This window comes from Chrysemys picta, chromosome 3 (assembly GCF_011386835.1).
Source record: "Chrysemys picta bellii isolate R12L10 chromosome 3, ASM1138683v2, whole genome shotgun sequence".
NCBI classification, from domain to species: domain Eukaryota; kingdom Metazoa; phylum Chordata; order Testudines; family Emydidae; genus Chrysemys; species Chrysemys picta.
Genome location: NC_088793.1, coordinates 128286331 through 128308400, shown reverse-complemented (window position 1 = coordinate 128308400; position 22070 = coordinate 128286331). Strand labels below are relative to the sequence as shown.

Below are 22070 nucleotides of genomic sequence, written 5' to 3'. Positions count from 1 at the left end.
GAACATCTGAAAATGAACTTGTTGACATTCAGTCAATTAAAATTTTAAATGTGAGGAAAGTTCCTGGTATGCAGGGAAAATACAGCTGCTTCTCAACTCTGGTTTGGAAAACTCATTGAAGATGCAGTTCCATTCCAGTTTCTGTTTATGTATATGAAGCGCAGGATGCTCTATGGCAAAAGCGTCTGCCTAAGGGAATTCTAGCATGTCAATAATACAGAAGTTCTATTTTCCATACCTTTAACTTCTTGCTGTTAACACTCCTGTGTAGTTGTTCTCACTATAACCATGGCATTGCTATGTTCTAGCTGGTGCTACTTTTAAATGGGGAGTGGAGAGAGGGTTCCTCAAAGTGCCATTCTGGGAACATGTATTTTTAAAACATTAAATTAGTATAGTTCCCTAAATAAAAACACACAATCTGACATACCACTGTAGAGAAAGCTTACAGGCCACTACAATAAGTCAGTGTTCTACTGGTGTTTTTTACATGTATTATAACATTTCATTGCCAGGTGAGAAGTTAATTTAGTCCCAATTGTTTTCTATCAATAGAGCTGAGTAAACATCTTTCCATACCTAGATCCCATGTATGATCTGATACCATAAGAGGTTAGGACACAGCTAGCTAGATCTGGCATGACACTCTGGCAGTGGAATGGCGAGGGTCAGCAATGAGAGATGATAAAGTAGGAAAGAAAGCAATATGGAGAAATATGCAGATGAGAGTGCATTGGGTAGAGGCAGGGAGAGAAGCCCTCCTTGCTGAAAGAAAGTGGGGAATACCAGGAGAAAGAGAACAGGAGTACTTGTGGCACCTTAGAGACTAACAAATTTATTAGAGCATAAGCTTTCGTGGACTACAGCCCACTTCTTCGGAAGAGAGAAAGAGAGAACTTCACACCTTAGTCAGATTCGAAGCACCTACACAAGGATGTTTCTTGGTGGCCAGATCCAGCCAGTTTATTACTTCTTTGGACACTAAAGTGCCACAAAGTGGCTAGAACCTGGCTATGATTTGGGCCCATTATGTCTATTTACACATTTGAACAGATTATTTTCCTCTGAGTTCTGTTGGGGCCTGTGCAACAAAATAAGAGAGTGGGTTTTTTTGTTTTTTGTTTTGTTTTAAATAGTAACTCCCCTACACGTGGGTCTGCTGGGCTAATGAACTTTTCTGTGATTAAAAAAGCGTTACAGACTTTGTGAAACCACAGCATATAGCTAAAAACCTCACTTCTCCCACTCTCCTTTATAGATTGGCTTCATGCTGTAGACCAGGGATCGGCAACCTTTCAGAAGTGGTGTGCCGAATCTTCATTTATTCACTCTAATTTAAGGTTTCGTGTGCCAATAATACATTTTAACCTTTTTAGAAGGTCTCTTTCTATAAGTCTATAATATATAACTAAACTATTGTATGTAAAGTAAATAAGGTTTTTAAAATGTTTAAGACGCTTCATTTAAAATTAAATTAAAATGCAGAGCCGCCCGGACCGGTGGCCAGAACCCAAGCAGTGTGGGTGCCACTGAAAATCAGGTCATCTGTGTAGTGAGTGTTAGGATGTCACATAAGAGTAGCAATCCGCAATCCCTAGGCAGAGCTGGATGGACCCAAGAAAAATAAATGTTTTAAATTAACATTTTGCTGAATGCCCATGGAGGCATACAATTGCATATTGCTGTAGCTGAAGTAATTTGATCAAAATAATTTATGGGTTATAGGTTACTTTAAAAGAAATATATATATAAAATCTGTAGAGCAGTTGCTGTGACATCAATAAGTCATCCAAACAAAATATTAAGCCCCGAATATGTGAAACTTAAAGAGATGACAGAATAAAAGAATAATAGCTGTCTGTAGCTATGGTCTGAATCCATCACAGTGTGTCTCTTCCAACTTGTAGATCTGTGCTGATCATGCTCCTTTGGGGATAAACAAATAATGATTTCTCCAGGCTTCTCCTTCTCTAAGTTTGAGCAGGAGACAAAACTTCTTGGCTGTGTTATTAAACAACTTTATCCAACATTGACATCTTTCATTAGTAACTTTCAAGAATTAATGCTCAGATTGTTTAAGCTAGAAATATACCCTACATGCATTAATGCAAATAATGCCTGACATGTACTTCCATTATAATGCCCTGTAAGCATCTTAGAAAGATTAAAGTTCTTACTGCGCTTGCTTTTCTATAGTTATTTCCATTATAATTCAAACATCATTGTTTTCACTTCCCCTTCCACATTTATACATTTAGTTTTGCACAATGGAAATGACTTTGTGACGGGATCCCCGGGGTGCAGCCTGGGACTGTGGGACCGCTGTGCCCCTTTATCTCTCCAGCCTGGGCTGTCTCTCACAATGCTTTGCTGGTGACAAGCAGCAAGTCCCTCCAGGCGCTGTTATCACTCAGCACAACAGCATGTGGAGCCACACACCCAGCTAGATTGCATGAGCCACTCATGAATCATACAGAGAAAGGCACCACCCAAATCCCCCCAGCTCCTAGCCTGGTACCTCAGGAATACACCGTCTTGCACTGCTCAAGATGAGCAGTGCACATTTATTAATTGGTTCGCCACTTTATTAATGGAAAAGGGATGTACACCAGCCTTTGAAAACCCGAGCAACCACCCTTACCAAACACTTCAGGCAAACTCACTGGTAAAGATGAATAGTTAAATTTATTGACTACAAAAGATAGATTTTTAAGTCATTATAAGTGATAGGCAAAAAGTCAGAGTTAGTTACCAAAATAAAATATAAGCACACAGTCTAAACTCTCAACCCTATTAGACTGAGCAACAGCTAGATTAAGCAGTTTTTCTCACCCTACTGGATATTGCAGTTGATAGTGCACAGGTTTCACCCTTGAAACCTGTGCCAGTCCCCTCAGTTGGTGTCTTCAGTCTTCTCTGAGTGTCCTTGTTGCTTGCAACATAGGTGGGGGCAGGAGAAAGGTGAAGCATGGGTCCTCTGTGTTCTATTTTATGCCCTTAGTCTATGTGCTTGGGTCTGCTTGGCATTGCTGAGTCCCTAGGCAAGGTTGAGAAATTCTCCTGGTGTGGCCTTATGCAGGTGAGTCATTGAATTGTAGCTCTTCCCTTGCTGGATACTGACTGTTAGTTGTTTGACACCCAGCCCGGGTGTTGGTTACTTTCCTTGCTGTTGTCTCTAGGGAGCTAGTATCTGGCTGATTCCCCAACTTACAGCATGTTTTAGTGACAACCATACAACACAATCTCATAACTTCATATGCACTAAAGATAAACACATTTAGATAGAACAGTGACTTTCAGCAGATTATAACCTTTTCCCTGATACCTCACATGCCATGCTTACATGCAGTATCACAATTATATACAGATGAGGAATATGGGGATTACAAGACACTCCCCCAAGGTATAGTATGTCACAGATTTCTGTATGCAACCATCAAAGATAGCCGGGTGAAGAGCCAAGATGATATCAGCAGTATTTTCCAAATATCCCAAATATTTTAGCTGTATGCATTCATCTGGAAAGGCAAGCTGATCACTTATTAATGGCACAAATATGTATGGATAATGAGACCAGACAGAATGATTGTAGATCAGGGATGGACAAACTTTTTGGCCCGAGGTCCACATCTGGGTATGGAAATTGTATGGCGAGCCATGAATGCTCATGAAATTGGGGGTTGTGATGCAGGAGGGGATGAAGGCTCTGGCTTGGGGTGCGGGCTCTGGGGTGGGGCTGGGGATGAGGAATTGGTGGTGCAGGAGGGTGTTCCAGGCTGGGAACAAGGGGTTCAGAGAGCGGGAGGGGGATCAGGGCTGAGGCAGGGGGTTGGGGCGCGGGAGGGGGTCAGGAGTGCAGGCTTCCAGTGGCACTTACCTCAAGCAGCTCCCAGAAGCAGCGGCATGTCCCCCCTCCGGCTCCTATGTGGAGGCATGGCCAGGCAGCTCTGTGTGCTGCCCTATCTGCAGGTGCTGCCCCTGCAGCTCTCATTGGCCGCAGTTCCCGGCCAATGGGAGCTGCGGAGGCGGCGCTTTAGGTGGGGGCAGCGTGCAAAGCCCCCTGGCTGCCCCTATGAATAGGAGACAGAGGGGGGACATGCCATTGCTTCCAGGAGCCACTCGGAGCAGGGCAAGCACCAGACCCCACTCCCTGGTAGGAGCTCGAGGGCCAGATTAGAACATCTGGAGGGCCTGATGTGGCCCCCAGGCCGTAGTTTGCCCACCTCTGTTGTAGATAAATTCAAGCATAGGTGAGACATATGGGGTTTGATTTACTTCTGCAGGTGCAGAAAGAGGAAATGTGAGAGAGATTCTGGCAGGGTCTCTGTAGGAGACTCACCAGTAAAGATGCCATTGGAAATACATTCAACTCTTCCCCTCTTCATCACTATCCAGAGGAACAATGTGACAGCTTTTATAAGGGCATAATGTGTATGTTATCCCTACCTCTGCCTCTCCCTCCCTTCTGCTCTAGCATGTGCTCCCCCAGTGTCTCTGGAGAAATTCTCGCTGAGTTATGTAACAATCATTTTACCCTCTTGTAGAACGTGGGTAGTTGCTAGGAATCACCTCTTCCATAGTTAACAGAATTGGTTTTGGAGATGTATCACTTAGCTTGTTTAAAAGGAGAAATAATTGCACTTCTAGTGGAAGTAAGCAATACACGTGAACGTTCAACCTATAATTCTTGCAAGGCATGTTATCTGTCTAGTAACCTGCTGCCTGAGCAAAGAGTCATATGAAAGCTATGGTAACAGAGAAAAGTGGGTTTGGGATGAGGGGCTTCTAATAAAAAGCCTCAACCACAGAATGTTTCCCTCTCAACAACACTATTAAAGTAATAGTTTGATACTCTTTGTAAATCTTTCTTTATTGGCTGTGTAGGACAATATAATATTTCCTAGATATGAAACTTCCCGAGAATGATGGCATCTCTAGGATTTTCTGTTACAAAATGGTCTGTCGGTCTTATGACTGCTTCAGTTTGACTGCTTTGAATAAAAGAATTGGGGAAAGGTAGTTGCTCCAGGGATGTAGTTAATTGCTTATTAGCATTAACTTTTGTTGTCAGCTATTAGTGAAATTTTGTATATAATAAAATAAATAACAAAGTATGTCCCTTTCTTGTCAAAGAAACATATAACAGAGAATTTGCAAAAGCTTGTTGGCATCATCTTACTCCAAGTTTCTTATATTTGGAATGAATTTTGATGCAGTTGTTTGTATTTCCTGATACAGATATTTTGACGGGTAAAGAGTTGTTTACATAAAGTCCCTAAGCTTTTTGTACAGTTTAATGTTAGTGAATTAATATTAGCTTTTTTTTTTTAAAACTATACCATTTGCAAAGTGTACATGTTTCAGGGACAGCTGCTGATAGTTTAAAAGCCTTTCAATCTGTCTGTCAATATAGAAAGGAATAAATTGAGTATGGATGTGTATGGATGAAATGTTTGGTGTTGGGAATATTTATAGTTCAGAAATAATTTCATTTATAAAGCAATCTCCCATGGAGGTGCTCAGGGCACTAGCATAGCAGTGCAAAAATCATAAAAACAAATAAAACCATCATAATTAAAAACTTTTAAACAAGAAAAGAACATAGAGGGGATGCTGGCAAGTAATAAATAAGCAGCCAATAATGGTCATAGATTGCATTTTCAGAAACCACTTTTTAAAAGTTTTTTGTTTTTGTTTTTGTTTTTAAGTGGGGAGGGAGTGGGTAAGATTGATATCAAGTCTTATATAAAACAAGAGATGAATGGGAAAATATCAAGGAACAACAAAACTGAAAACGTTTTATTTTTATAGATCCTTGAGGAGACTGGGGATGGGTGGGAGAAGCAGACATTCTGCACTAGCAGAACAATGGAATTAGTATTAGTAATACTGCACCAAATATGATTTAAAAAATTAAGTTGCTTTGCTGTAATAGCCATATGGAAGTATGCTTATGTTTATTGAACTGTGGATTCCCACGCTGTTTTTGTTGTTTGCATATCAACTACCAATATATGGTTTGGATTACTACGCAAAACGTTAGAGTGAAAATAACAATATCAAATATATTTTAGACACTGGATCCAATTTTTGTTTACAATATTTCAATATATAGTCCAGCGTTCTGTTTTAATAAGTGAAAATAAATGTAAAAATAAAAAACATGTTACTGATGTATTGAAATACAATTCTGATGTAAGTTATGGTTGAGTCAAAAACAGGAAAATAATATACTTAATTATCCATGTAATTTTTGTTCTTCAGAATAGCAGCTGCTTTTGCCAGAATGAAAACTCTGGCTTCAAGAAATTGGTTCCATGAATGGCTTTTCAGGCCAGGAACTTGTGGGTTGATATCTCCAAATAGGGGGTTATACAATATGTATGTTGAAAAAACCCAAATTTTTTGGGAGGGGCAATCTCTTTCTAAACACACACATTTATTTAAAATTCCATCCTTCTAGATATGCATCATTTTAAACACTAATTTTTAATGTTCACATATAGGCAAAGGTTTTCTTGCACTCGGTCAATTACAAGATCAGAGCCATAGGGCTTAAACTTGCTTTGAATGAGGTAAGTGGAAATTTTGCCATCCTCTTCAATGGGAGTAGTATTGGACCCAGAGTTTCCATTGAATTCTTCCTATGAGTTGTAGTAGTATTAAACATTTATATTACAGTAGTACCTAAGGCTCCTGATCAGGATTGGGGCTCCATTGTGTTAGATGCTGGACAAACACATAAGATCATTTTTTTATTTCATGGAGGATTTTAAGCTGCTGTTCACTTGTTTTCTTAATTTTCTCAAGAAAACATTAGAAACAAATCTGATGCTATAAACTCAAAGGTATGAAGAAGCAAATATGGCATTTAGGTTCCAGGCCTACAATTGACCCTTGCAGTCATACAAAGTCCCATTGATTTCAGTAGGGTTTCTCCACATGCTCATGCACTTCTTTATAGGACCATGGGTTTAGGAATAAAATCAGTCCCTGATCCTGCAGTCCTTACTCAAGAAAAGCTCCCATTGTCATCAGCAAGGCTGAAGAACTGGACCCTAAATCGCATGTCTTTTGGTTCTTGGTATTTTGCAGGGTTATTAGAGTGTAGAATTAAAAATATTTTCTTTTGTATTCATAAGCAGAATTGTGGTGGTCTTAGGTTCCTCTGAGTTATTTGATTAAGCATTTAAGCAAGCATTAAATTTGACCTTTCTAATGTAAATGTCCTTGTTCATGTAACCAATGTACTGCACACTGAGCTTGTTACTTGTCATGTTGCATTTAAAAGTTTTACCTGGCAATACAAACAGTGCACTCTTCAGGGAAATATATTTTAAGAAAGCTATAATCTCATTTTGCTGCCTGTTTTCCTTTTATGGGCTATGACATTCCAGGAAAATAAGACTGTTCAATGTAAGTTTATGTTTTCTCACCTCTGAGTATTTTGTGAAATATATATAGTATTGATGTAAAAAAATCAGTTTGCCTCCAACTTCAATGATGCAACTTAATGTTTCCTGTCAAATATTATCCATATTGTGATGATTTGGGGAATCTATCTGTGCACAGCTTGTGAATCCTGTTTGATATTGGGGATTCTCTGTGTATATGTCAGACTGCAAATTGCAGTTTGAATTCTCTGGTGTCTTTTGTCTCCACGTGGAGTTAAAATGTACAGGAGATAATGGAAATTATTGCACCTGGCACAGCGCTAACAATGAAAGGTTGATGAACTGTGATCATCCATTCAAATGGAGTATCCTTGGACACAGAGATGCTACTACCCAGGGCAAATGAGTTTTCAAGTCTGAACTCCAGGCGGGAGGTAACTAAGCAGCAGATCATCTGGTGGGGGACTCTGATCACCTGAAGAGGCTGAACAGGGAGTTACCTGACAAAGGGGATTGGAAGTTAAAGAGAGAGGGTCTCTTGCAGGGCATTTTAGAGAGCAGTTGGGCACTGATTGCAGTGATCAGAGGCAGAGAGACTCCATGATTAGGAAGAGAAGGCAAGTGCAAGAAAGGAAGGATCCTGAATATCCTAAAGGACTCTGGCTTAAACTCAAGGAACACCTGAAAGAGAGGAGACTTAGGCAGTGAAATGCGTACAGGTGTTTTATTGTTTTCTTCAGACCTTTATATGTCTTGTGCTGTCTACAGTGACTTTTTAACCTTTCACAAAGCCTGGTGTTTCTGTTTGCTTCCACTATCATGTGTCCCTGAAGAGGTGAACTGTAACCCAGAGTACCCATGAATGGGAAGGGTGGGAAAGGGTGTATTAAAGCAACAGGAGTGTGTGTGGGGGTGTGTGTGTGGGGAGGTTCATCACTGGTTGTGGAGGCCTAGGGCAACTGGACCCTGAGATCCTATTTCCATGAAGGGGTAACAGACGGAGCTTAAGGAAAGAGACTGTGCAGGAGCCCAATGAGACTTGGGAAGCTTATACCTTATGGGTCTAGTATTGTGGGACCCAAGCATAGCAGCCTGGCAAGTGTCCAACAGGGTGAGCTTGACCAGGGCTGTAACACATAGTTTTACTTATTTCTGCTGCTTGCTGGTTCAAAGTGTAAGTTTCTGTACATTCAACATCCACAGTAACAGTGTTGGGTATGGATCCTTTAACAAAAAGGATGTGGTGACGGGGGCTGAGTTAAGTGTATGGTCTGGGGTGTGTAAGATAGCTGTGATGGTAGTGTTAGTAGTAAGGTTTGTGGTGGAGAAAGTATGGAGGGTATGAATTGCAAGATAGCCATCATTTCTTTTCTTGTGATGTCTTCCACAGGTATGCCGTGTGGATATTGACTGTAACTGTTTCACGACAAAGTTATATTCCCCCTCCTTGCTTATCTTATAAGCAACTCATTATTCCTAAGCATTGTACACTGGTAGAGCAGAAAAATAATGCTCCACACTTAAAATCTTAGCTTGGAAAGAACTGAAAACTATAGAAAATGAGGGGAAAACTCTAAAAATCCACAAAGATAAAATTGCACACAGTGAGCCAAATTCATTGTTTATGTAACTCTACTAATTTCAGTGGGGTTACATCAGGGATGAATATAGCCCAATATGTTAAATAACAGTTTTTTTTTTGCCTGATATTGAATGTCAGCAGGAATTACTTCTCAATTTTAAATGAAAAGTATATCATACATTCAGTTGTTAAATATATTTTACAAGTAAGCCAATCTGTTATATAAACTATTAGGTTCTCAGTGACATTTTTGCAACTATTTGTATTGAAGCTCATGTGCTTTCATCATGGAAGATGGTTCAGATTGTAGCTAATGACTGTTGATCTAATATCTGGCTAGTGAAAGCTATTTGTTCCTAACAGTCTCACAATCCACTCAGCTTTTCATATGGACACTGTGGAGATCTCCAACATTGCTCATATTGTGGTCATACCTAAGGAATGTGTCAATCTAGTTTATATAGCTGGGTGGTAATTTCTGTTCTGCTCATTTTCTTTGTGTGATTTATAAACCCAATTTATAGAACCTTGTCCTAGGGCATGGCTGCCCTGTAGTGTCAACCCTGCTCAAGCATGGCACTGCTGGTGCTGCCTGCCTCAGTTTCTTTCCCTGAAGTGAGGAGGGATAGCTCAGTGGTTTGAGCAATGGCCTGCTAAATCCAGGGTTGTGAGTTCAATTCTTGAGAGGGCCATTTAGGGATCTGGGGCAAAAATCTATCTAGGGATTGGTCTTGCTTTGAGCAGGGGGTTGGACTAGATGACCTCCCAAGGTCCCTTCCAATGCTGATATTCTATGATACAACACACAAATCAGTGCTAGAGATATAGGTTGGCCATCCAGCCATGTCACAAACAAGCTTCACTCCTTCCAGGGTTTAAAAAAAAGTCCAAACAAAAAAAGTTCTTTTGCAATTCATGGTCTTCAGCCCACCCTTTGGGCCTCATTCTCAGCTGTTTTCTGGGCTGCCTTTTGAGTCTTTCCCCCGCTCCAGTATCCTGTACTCAGCCCCTAGGCTGGATCCCCTGGAGTACCATTCTCAGCCCCTTCTGGACTCTGTTTCTTGCATCTTTCCCTGCTTTGGTACAGAGCACTGGTGCCCAGGCTGGTTCTCCCAGAGTACCTGGCCTCCAGCAGACCCTGACTCAGCTAACCCACAGGAGTCTGCTTGCTCCCTGGGGTTCCACATCCCTGACTGATCTTTTTCAGCCCCTTTTATGAGGCCCAACTGATCCCCTTACTCTCATTCCATCAGGCTGGGAAGCAGATAATTAATTCTGACACAGGTAAGGCTGACTCTATCTTCCCTCAAAAGGAGTCCCTCTTTTCTAATACATTATTAAAGTGCTCCATCAGTCTGCCTCAGGCCTTCTACATGACCCACCACAAATCACTATCGAGGGACAGACTTTGGAGACAATGGAGCACTTCTGCTCCCTCAGTAGCCAACTTTCTCAAAACGTAAAAATCGACAGTGAGATACAGCACGGGATCCAGTGTGCAAGTGCTTCCTTTGGAAAATTGATTAGATGCATTTTCACAGGCCGTGACCTACGCAGGAAACCAAGAGCCAGGTCTATAAGACAGTTGTTATTACTACACTCCTTTATGGATGCGAAACCTGGGTGACCTATTGACAGCATAAGAACGGCCATCCTAGGTCAGACCAAGGGTCCATCTAAGCTAGTATCCTGCCTTCCAACAGTGGCCAATGCCTGGTGCTCCAGAGGGAATGAACAGAGCGGGTATTCATCAAGTGATCCATCCCCTGTCGCCCATTCCCAGCTTCTGGCAAACAGAGGCTAGGGCAGGGGTGGACAAACTACGGCCCGAGGGCCGCATCCAACTCTCCAGATGTTTTAATCCGGCCCTCGCGCTTCCGCCGGGGAACAGGGTCAGGGGCTTGCCCTGCTCTGCGCAGCTCCTGGAAGCAGCGGCATGTCCCACCTCCGGCTCCTATGCATAAGGGTAGCCAGGGGCTCCGCGCACTGCCCCCACCCCAAGCGCAGCCCCCGCAGCTCCCATTGGCTGGGAACTGTGGCCAATGGGGGCTTCAGGGCGGTGCCCGCAGACAGGGCAGTGCGCAGAGCTGCCTGGCCGTGCCTCCCAGATAGGAGCCAGAGCGGGGCACATGCCGATGCTTCTGGGAGCTACTTTAGATAAGTGCCGCCCGGAGCCTGCACCCCGACCCCTCTCTTGCCCCAATCCCCTGCCCCAGCCCTGATCCCCCTCCCGCTCTCTGAACCCCTAGATCCCAGCCTGGAGCTGGACTCCCAACCCCTCATCCCCGGAGCCACACCCCCAGCCGGAGCCCTCACCCCCTCCCGCACCCCAACACCCAATTCTTGAGCATTCATGGCCTACCAGACAATTTCCATACCTAGATGTGGCCCTCAGGCCAAAAAGTTTGCCCACCTCTGGGCTAGGGACACCATTCCTGCCCATCCTGGCTAATAGCCATTGATGGACCTATCCTCCATGAAGTATCTAGATCTTTTTGAACCCTGTTATAGTCTTGGCCTTCACAACATCCTCTGGCAAAGAGTTCCACAGACTGACTGTGCATTGTGAGAAGGAATACTTCAAGAGTGGAGAGGTACAACCAACGATGCCTCCGGAAGATCCTTTGCATCAAGTGAGAAGATCACTGCACTAACGCCAGCATCCTCACTGAAGCCAATGTCACCAGCATTGGAGCAATGATCTCATGCAACAATTCCACTGGGCTGGACATTGTGTGAGGATGGCAGACTCTCTCCTCCCAAAAGAAGTCTTCTACTCTCAGCTAATCCATGGTCAGAGTTAAAAAGAAAGAATAGCTTGCACCTGAGCATAAAATTTGCCTCTGTGCAAGATCATCTGTACTATCTAAATCCCACTTACTCATGGTATGGACTTAAAATGGATTTAATAGGTACTCAAAGTCTTATATGTCCTCTACACTGGAGTGAATTTTACCCCAAAAGAGCATTTAAAACTATTGTCTTGATCGTCAACACTTGGGGTGGTGGGTGGGTGGGTGGGGGTGTAATAGAAATGAATGAATAAATAGGAATAAACAATGCCTCAAGTGTACACTTTTGTGATGGGGGTCCCCAGGGTAGCAACGCTGAGTTACTCAGGGTCTAGGGTGACAAGGCAGCAAATGAGAAAAATCGGGACGGGGCTGGGGGGTAATAGGAGCCTATATAAGAAAAAGACCCCAAAATCGGGACTCTCTATAAAATCAGGACATCTGGTCACCCTATCAGGGGCCCTGTACCCTGCTTCTGTGAGGGCAGGGACTCTGCAGCCTGTCAGTCATCTCTTAGGGGCTGAGAGGCTCAACAGTCTGCTCCCTACCCAGGGTTGCCCAGGTCTGAGAGGAGTTCCCTCCCTTTTGACTTTTATCTCCCTTTCCTGCCATGATTTATAGATGTAGAGGGGCATCCGAGCCAAAAGCAGCTCCTTAACCCCTTCTATGCCAGTGGGGGTTTATATACCCCATCACAGAGTGACAACGAGTATAAAGAGGATGGGATAAGGAAGGAAAGGGATCACAGCACAAAGCGAGGGTTACAGCAATAGCCCATATGGTGTGTGAGAATGTGCTGCAGTTCTAATGGGGAACTGAAAAGTTTATGAAACAATGCAGTTACTACCAAACTCAGATCTAAAATATTCAAAATGTGGAAGTCCTTACAGGGATGTAAGACACTTTAGATTGCATTCAACTCATGCTGAGTTAGAGCTTTTACTTTTGCTTGGAAAGTGGCACGCATTTGTTGGTACAGACAATTCTTAATCTGGTATGATGGTACAATTATCAGATTAGATGAAGATACCTGGTAAAGAGAATTCAAAAACACATGAACCAAAATGTTCAGACTTGGGTATCTGAACTTATACATCTTGATCACATTTAGTCAGAGATAAGTGACCTGGTTTTCAGAGGGGTGGAGCACTGCAACTTGAAGTCAACAGGAGTTGTGAGTGGTCAGCACACCAATTAGGCACTTATTAGGTGACCTGACTCTGGATCTACATGCCTGACTTTAGGCACTCAATTTTGACAACTTTGGTTAGAAGGAACAACAAAACCTATGAACTTTCACCTGTTAACGATATTAGGCCTGTCATTCCCTAAAAATAATTAAGGACTATTGATAGCTGTCTCTGTCCTGGTGACCATTGCCAGCTATTGGAAAGAGATGTAATGTAGACACAGGATGACGCACTTAAAATATTTTAAAATGTCTTTAATCTAAAAATTTTGTTTTTCATACCCATAAGAATTAAAACACTAAAGAAGACCAAACATTGACATTTTTATTTCAATAAGAATACTTTTAGGAATTATTGTCTCATATACACGTTTGTGAATATCGATACCTTAGGTAGTAATCCTAACTCACGAGAGCATCATTAGTGGTTTAAGAACAAAACAAATCAATTAACTCTGCACTTCCATTTGAAAAACAAGCCATGCATGATTAAGTATCTTAAAAATACATACATCCTTCTAAACTTTATGGGTCACTCTTACTCTTTAAGAAGATGGGCTTGATTCTCTGTTCACTTACACCCATTTTTCACTGATGTAACTCTTCTGATTTCTGTGGCGTTACTCTTGATTTATCCTTATGTTCCTCAGAGGAGAGTCAAGCCACCAAAACCTTTCTATTCATTTTTGATAGATGTGACTTGGTTCCCATTATGGCATTCCTTCAAAAACAAAGCTGCGTTGTATCTGCGCCAGAAACTGATATGATGTTAGTACATCCAATGCAATGTCAAACACATTGAAAGTTTGACTAAAATATGAACAGCATATGCTAATGCTCTAATACACATGTCATAGTGCTAACCATTTAAAAATGAGGGCGGAAGGGTCTGAACATAGAGTACTATCAAATTTTATAGTAGGAAAATAATTTCTTCATAATGGACTTGATTTAGATTCACTTAAACCAAAGTTAATTAGGAGTAACAATATAGAAGCCAATGGAGTTATAAGAGTTGGTCTGAGAGATCAGAATCAATGGCAATCATGGAATTCAAATGACTTTTATAGCTTGCATATATCATATATACTTCCAATCTGTTTGGGCTTTTTCATCAGAGGGCTATTTACCATTATGTAAGAGTATGAAACTCTCAAAGTTCCTGGCAGTATGTTCAAAATGCATGTTGCAGTGTTAGGTGATCTAAAGCAGGGATAGCAGCCTTTATAGCTAGAATACACCACAAAACTCTGGGGATGCAATCCTGGCCCCATTGTTGTCACTAGCAAAACTCCCTTTGACTTTAGTGGGGCCAGGATTTTACCCATGAAGTCTGACAGACTCCAGCTTTTTACTAGAAGTAAAATTCGGCATCCAGTTGTTATGAACCCTGTAAAAGATGGAGTTTCACATGAAAATGCTGACAGGCTGTTAATTATAGTGACTTTTCCAGGCAATGCTATAACTTAAGATGCATTATTCAAACAATTGAAAGCCGCAACAGTTGCCCTCCTCTTCAAGGTGGATGAAACATATAAGCAAGACATTTTTAGTTCATTGATTATAATACCCTGAAGTACATTTACTGTGTGCTACATTTTATATCACTAAATTGTAATGAACGGTAATACTGATTTAGCACTCTTGGTTTTTAGTACAAATTAGTGCACTACTTTGGATTAAATAGATCCAGGCTGATTCTTTTCTTCAACTGAACACAGCCTGGCCCATTTCTGACATTCAAGAAAGTTTGTTTTAACTTAAAAAAAATTACATGGCTCTGCTCCTCCTGGTTTTCTGTTGGACTGAAAGCAGAACCACCATGAGAGGGGATACTTTCACAGTATGTTCTGTTCTACCAAAACCAGGATGTCCTGGAAATCTAACGGAAAATCTATTTTTGCTGGATTTCCAAACCAAACAAAATAAACACAAAATCAAAATCAGACCTTTTTCCAGTTCTCCTTGCTACTTCTCTTTTCTAGAGAGCAGACATCACAAGTAATTTGTTTCATAGCATATATGTTGGTAAAATGAACCTCAAAATCAGATGGTGGTGGTGTTTTTTTAAATCCTAAAACCTAAAAGTAAATCAGGTGTGTTGTCTGCCAACTGGAAGCAAAATACTAGAACAGGCTTAAGCACTGAGGCCTGGTTCTGGCACCCTTACTCTGAGTAGTATCATTGATTTTAATGGCACTACTCACAGTTATTCATGTTCAGTAATACCTTAATCAGTAAAACTGTGGTAAACTCATTTACAGAATTTTGTGTGTGTGTGTTGCTGAAACATGAACCATATCCCTGATGGTCCATAGGAAACAACTATATAAAATGAGCCTAAAGGGGAACTCTTCCTGGACAGGCTCAGAAGGGGCTCTAAAAAGCTTGTCTCAGCTGGAAGTAGCTCCAAGTATTTTACAGAGTATAATTAAGTTTGTCAAAGAAAATGACCTGGACTGGTGGAATAGTGATACTTTCTTCAAGTACTTGTCTATATATAGTTCACGGACTATGCACATGCTCCCAATGTACTCAAGTTCAGATTCTTTTGGCCGGAAGTGTGCTTTGTGGGCCACATCTGGGCCCTGAGTGTCCTTATGCCTACAACCTGGCCATAAAGGGTGGGGTGAGCCCAAACTCTCCTCAGTTCATTCTCATTGACTGTGGTTACAAGTTGGAACTTGCAGTGTCACAGTTTCTTTGCTTGCTGTGCAGTTTACCCATTGCTTTGTAAATAGATAGGTACTTAGCAGTTAGTCATAATGTTGTTTTAGATATTTTGATAATGTTTCCCTTTCTTATTTAGAGGAAGAGAACCTGTTTGCCTTTTTGCTTGGGAATCTGCCTCAGAACTGGGATCATCATTATGACTGAACACAGATCTCCCAAGCTTTAAAGACTGACCATCATAAGAGACAGTAATGCCTCTTAACAACTGGCACATAAAATGTTTATTGTGTTTGGGTGAGGGATACATAACAGATGAAATAAAAAAAAAAAAAAAGAAATCTCAAATTACTAGGGAGTCTTATAGAAGATGTTCCTTCTGGAGAGGTCAATGCACGACTCTACCAGGCCCTGCAATAGCTGTGGCAGATTTTCCTGAGCATTCATCTTCAAAAAGTGCTCCTGCTGGCCCTCTGCTCATATATCTGAGATAACCATTCCTGAAGATCTATCCTCCTTAACTGGTAAAACTTGAAGGGTATGGGGAGAAAAGAGCAACCAGGCCACCAAAGTGAAGAAATCTAGGTCTCCTTCATGTTCAGATAGTGTTCTTCTATGAATAAAGGTATATAGCTGTTACCACCGCACATCAGTGCTATCTAGGATAAAAAGACAATAATAATAAACAGTTATTTATGTCTATTTAAAAAGCTTTGCATCAATGATTTATTTTCCAAAAAATAGTTACTGAAAATTATGATAAACAGTATCAATCATTTGTATGTCTAGAGTACAGTTGCTTTACAATGAAGTAAACACTTTACCCCCAAAACAAAACTATTCCGATTTTTCCCTTTTTATTAATAAAGTTAATTTACAAAAGGTAAAAGATTTTTTTAAAATTTGGCAAATTTTTCACTGTTGTTCCAGGTATCTGAACCAGAAGGATAAAAACACCCTTAAATAGGAAAAACTATCACTATTAACAAAGGTGAAACTTTCAAGAGAGGAAAAAGAGAAAATAGTTTCTTGAAGTGGACTAGGTCATTTTCCATCTACATGGATTGTGGGTTTTGTTTTGTTTTGTTTTTGTTTTATCATCTAGAACAGACATAAGTGACCAACAGAAAGGTATACCTGTTGGTATACTTGTTTTTAATACCTGTCACATTACCTGGAGTAGCTCACAACTGAGAGTGCCAATCTCAGGTCAGACGGTCAGAAAACAGGGCAGACACCCAAACTGGTGGTATATTCTATAACTAGATTCCACCAAACTAGTAACCAGCATGCACTCCTGGATTACTATATTAGTTTTACCATGGAGGCACAGGCAGCCCCCTTAGACTCTCCAGCACATCTTGCCACTCAGACAGACTGGACTTTGTGATGAAAGTTACTAAAATAAAAAATCACCATACATTAGGTCACTCCCAACCCCAAAGGGCCAATCACTTACCCCAGGTCAATGGATGCTCTTGATCTCATACCAAAGACAATGCTATAGTCAATTTATCTAGTAAACTAATTAAAGATTCATTAGCTAAGAAAAAGGAGAGAGTTATTGAGAGGGTAAAGCAGGTAAAATACATTAATAGATGACAGGTTTCAGAGTAGCAGCCGTGTTGAGTCAGAGTTTGTAGGGCCCAATGATTGCAGAGGTGCAGTAATCTGCTAGTTTTCCATAAATCTCTCAGGGATACCCAAACTGGCTTTGGGGATCTCTGTCCAATCACTCAGAATTCCCCCTGTCAGAATCCATCAGTCCAGAGATACAGGGTCACTCCCAGGTGTTCATTCTTATTTCATTTCAACCACATGGCTCTCACCTCTTCCTCCTGTTGGTATATTGTCATTATAAGTGCTATGGCTTTTTTTGACTTTTATTGTTCCTTTATATAAAGATTGTGAACAGAAAGGGGAAAAACATGAATTTAATTATGTCCACAAACAACTATGTTGTGTTTTATATTGTTTTTAATCCCATTCCCTCCCTCCCCTTTTTCTGCTATTCATAACTACACAGAATAATAATTAAGGAAGTAGGGATGCAGTCCTGTATGTCCAGCTTCAAAACATGCTGCTATCGAAGCATGGAATGATCAAGGAGATTCTTTTAAGCACTGTACATATGCAAAACAAATATTGTATTTGATAGCAGTGACATTTATTAATATTCCCCTTGAAAAGTAAAATACCAAATGTTCTTGTTACACTAAGATTTCAGGTCTGCAAGGGCTAGCCATGGCAAACCTCTATAGCAGTGGAATTTCTTAAATAAAGGTCTATGGCATAAAAATGTCAATAAGCTATTCTAAAGCAGGGATGTAAAATGTAAGGGTCACATTCAAAAGGGGTGGTATACGTCTTGGTATATATGTTATGCCGCTTGAGTCACAATGGAATTCAGGAAGAATCTAAATTTGCTGTGTCAATAGGTTTGAATTTCAATTGCTGTCTAAATGGCATATTGGTTGTGTACAAGTACCCCAGTAAGACCACCAAAATGCTCATATAAGGCCGTGTGGTGATGGCAAACAGAAAATGGTCACTGTAAATGGCGGCAAATTCTGAAAATGTATTCTGTGCATCACACAACTAGCACTAATGGTTTTAATTGTACCTTTCTGTGTAAATCTCACATCCCATATCAATTTTCAGTACTTTATATGGTGCCCATTACTTTGGTATCTGAGCACCGCATATTCTTTAATATATTTAGCCTCACAGCACCTCTGAAATAGGGCAGTGCTATTATCCCCACATTACAGATGAGTAGGGCCCTTTGATTTTGGTTTTTATTTTATTTAATTTTTCACAGGAATTTATCAATGTTTATTGCCACAACAAAAACAGCTGAAAATCAGTGCAAAAACTATTAATAATTTTTCTGGATGGATATCGGGGTTTATTTTGGTGGATGGAAGGAGAGGGGGAAAAGTATTCAGTAGATTAATGCTTTGATTGAATTCTATTAATGTGGCTTGCTGCAGAACTAAAACAGAACTCAAAACACAATTCCACCTCTGAGTTTAAGAAAACAATATATCTCTGATCCCCAAATAAAACTTTTCATTTCAATAAACAGTTTACTGTTGTAGACTTAGAACTATTAGCTTATAATTATTTACATTTAATAATTGGACCCAATATTTTAAATATTTTAAAATATTTATAAACACTCACTGTTTTATGTGAAGTCCTTCAGTGTAATTTCCAAAAATTTCTCTGCATAGTGTAGGCTAGCAGCAGTCTTTTTAAGGAGTCATTTCCAAGGCCCATTCGTCTTGGATTTCGAAAATACTCTCTCCGCATCAGCTGAGTCAGGTGGGACACTAAAGATGCGAGAAGCAACACGCCTCAAAGTTGGAAAGTCAGTGTGGTGGATTTTTCAGAATTCAGAAGGAGTGGTGGAGCGGTTGTTCATGGAAGGCATTGCCATAGGCATGGAATTCATTTTCCAGTTAGAAGCCACAAAAAGTGAGATTTATCAGCTCAGGCCACACTTTTATGATGAAGGTCAAACAGCACAATGACTTTCCAGAATGATGATTCGCTGTGAAAAGCTTCAGGGTACATATTGCGAGTGACAGTAGCTTCTTGCTTTTTTGACAGCTCTTCGCAAAACTTTTGAAAGCTTTTTTAAGGTTGTCCTGCTCAGTGACTGGCAACATATGAATTTTTTTTTTTCTGTAATCTCCCCAGATGTGCTTTTGTGGGATTGATATTGTTAACCAGAATGCCATACACCTCTGTATTAGAAAACGTGATGTATGTTAAAGAATTGGATTCCAATTTCTTCTGTGCTTCATGTAGTGGTTGAAGTGTTTCAATCAGTAATTCGAGTTTTGTATGAAGGTTTTGCCTAATTTTTTGGTAGTCACTTGAGATTTCAGCTTTTTGGCTTTTTCGTTGTTGAACTCTTCATGATCTAAAAGTTGCATTAAGACGCTCCATGCCTTCTGAACATTCTGTGGAGCCAAATACAGACTGAACCATCTTGTTGGTACAACTGGAAATGGAATGCTGCATTGAAACACGATTTCTTCACAGATATCATAGAAGAGGTTTTTGGTTTTACCTGCACGCTTGAAAACTGCACCAGCATGTTACAAACTTTTTTAAATCAGCCATTTTGGGAACATCTGTTGCATGAGAGACAGCAATGTGCAGCAGGTGAGCTGAGCAAGACCAGGGCCTGCTCCAGGGTTTTGGCCGCCCCAAGCAGCCAAAACAACAACAAAAAACAAACAAACAAAAAAATCCGCGATCGTGATCCTGATCTGCGGCGGCAATTAGGTGGGAGGTCCTTCACTCCCAGGCGGAGTGAGGGACCGTCCGCCGAATTGCTGCTGAATACCTGGACGTGCCGCCCCTCTCTGGAGCGGCCGTCCCAAGCACCTGCTTGAGAAGCTGGTGCCTGGAGCCGGCCCTGGGCAAGACAAATGAAGCAATTCAGGTTTTTCATTCAGCTTTACATCTTGTGTGAACTTTCCAGAGTAAGAAGCTGAGTCAGAATTCACTTTTGCTACATTATTCCAGGTAACTGCATATTCATTTAAAGTTTTACTGACCGAAGCTGCAATGGGTTGACTGTTTGCTGACTTTACAAACTCCAAATCTGCCAAAATGAGTGCAAGCATCTCCACAATAAAATAAAAAAATGAAAACAAATCACTACGGTTGAGAACATTTGGCGATTCATCAAAAATCAAAGCGCTAACTATATTTCCAGTCAATCTCTCTTTAATTTTGTTGGTCGGAGCAACATCATTCTCCTCCAAATATTTCTTGATCAGATTGATTGAATTTGGCAAGGATTTTGCAGCGGGACAATAATTTTGTACAAAGAACCATGAGCAAGGCCTAGTAGCTGCTCTGAAAAGCAGAGGGCACATATAAATTCACTTAGTACATTGTGTTGATCTTGTTCTTTCTGTTGTATCTGGATAAATGCTAATTCCAATGTTTGCTTGTTTCTATTTTCACCTTCTTGTTTTAGTCTTAAATGTCATTTGGTCTCCAAATGTTCTTTAATCTGGTCAGCCCGAGTATCAAATTCGATGCCACACCATTTGCAGCACAAACACTCAAATTTATCCTTTTCTCCTGTTTTTGTTTTTTAAAAACTTTCGAATACTTCCTTATGTTCTGAAACGTATTCTGATACCGATTTTCATTTTCTTCACATTTTACTGTGTCAAATCTTTAAACCGTGATCTACTAACAGCTTGAAATGTGTACGTGGTGGGCGTGAGATTCATCAGTACACTCAGATGCGCACACACTTCAGAGTTTGCGTGCGTGCCTATTTGTTCTCAAACTTTTGTACTGGCAACCCCTTTCAAATAGCAAGCCTCTGAGTGCGACCCCCCTTATAAATTAAAAACACTTTTTTATATATTTAACACCATTATAATGCTGGATGCAAAACAGGGTTTGGGGTGGAGGCTGACTGCTCACGACCCCCCATGTAATAACCTCGCGATCCCCAGTTTGAGAACCCCTGGTTAATTGTGTGTATCTTCTAGACTAATACATAGCCTTACTTCAACAGATAGCTTTGTATATTCACACAGACTAATGTATCATCGTAATAAATGTCTCATGCAATGTACTGTATTTTCCTAATACAAGTTATTTTTTATATATGTGAATGATACAAAAATAGGGTGAAAATCTGAAAAAAAAGAATAATACTTTTTGTAAAACCCAGGATTTGGGGGATAAAAATTAGTGTAAACTGAAAATGAAGGGGCTTACACATGAGGAACTGAGGCACCAAGAGACACAGTTACTTGCCCAAAGTCATACAGGAAGTCTTTGGTGGAACACAGACTTGAACCCAGGTGTCTCAAGTCCTAGGCTAGTGCCCTAGTCATTGGACCATTCTTCCTTAGACACAAATACAGGAAATCCCAAAACTTTGAGCAGATCAGAGTGTGATATGTGTCTGAGAAAAATATATTCACGGAATTTGCAACAGACCAGTTACCATAACACCACAACAAAGATTTGCCTGGCTTCTGTGTGTGCTACATTGATCACTCTTCTTAATTTTAATACGCTGCACATTCCAAATGCAGCAGCACTGCTCACTTCTCTTTGAGAAACCTCTTTATGCTTTTGTGACAATGCAGTGGCAGACTAGGCCATCCTGAATATGCTTGCTGACTGCTGCTGTGAATTAATGTTATGCTGTTTCTTACACTTGCTTAAAGCAAACAAACTCAAGTTAAACTGCCTTTTCTTCTTCAGACCATCTTCTTGCAGGAGTTCTGAACTATGCCATTGTTTGCAACTCCTACTGCAGGAGTAAATGTCTGTTGCTTCATGCACCACCAGTCCGATATTTAGCCCTAAAACTTGGGCCAAGATCCATAAAGGGATTTAGGTGCCTAATCCCAGATTTAGGGCACCTATGTCTCTATTTCAGGCTACAC

At 40.7% G+C, this 22070-nt stretch overlaps 1 protein-coding gene across 6 annotated transcripts in view; it reads left to right on the top strand.

The window, feature by feature from the left end:
• Positions 1-22070, top strand: part of WDR27 (WD repeat domain 27) — a 198279-nt gene that overhangs the window by 157606 nt on the left and 18603 nt on the right. For 5 of the 6 annotated variants that reach the window (XM_065590463.1, XM_065590462.1, XM_065590465.1 and 2 more), the window contains one exon: positions 15767-17581. The exons of the other annotated variant lie outside the window; for it this stretch is intronic. In XM_065590463.1, the coding sequence (XP_065446535.1) occupies positions 15767-15856 (90 nt within the window). In that variant the 3' untranslated portion in view covers positions 15857-17581. Of the gene's footprint in view, positions 1-15766; positions 17582-22070 lie in introns of those variants that run through there. 6 annotated transcript variants of the gene reach the window in all.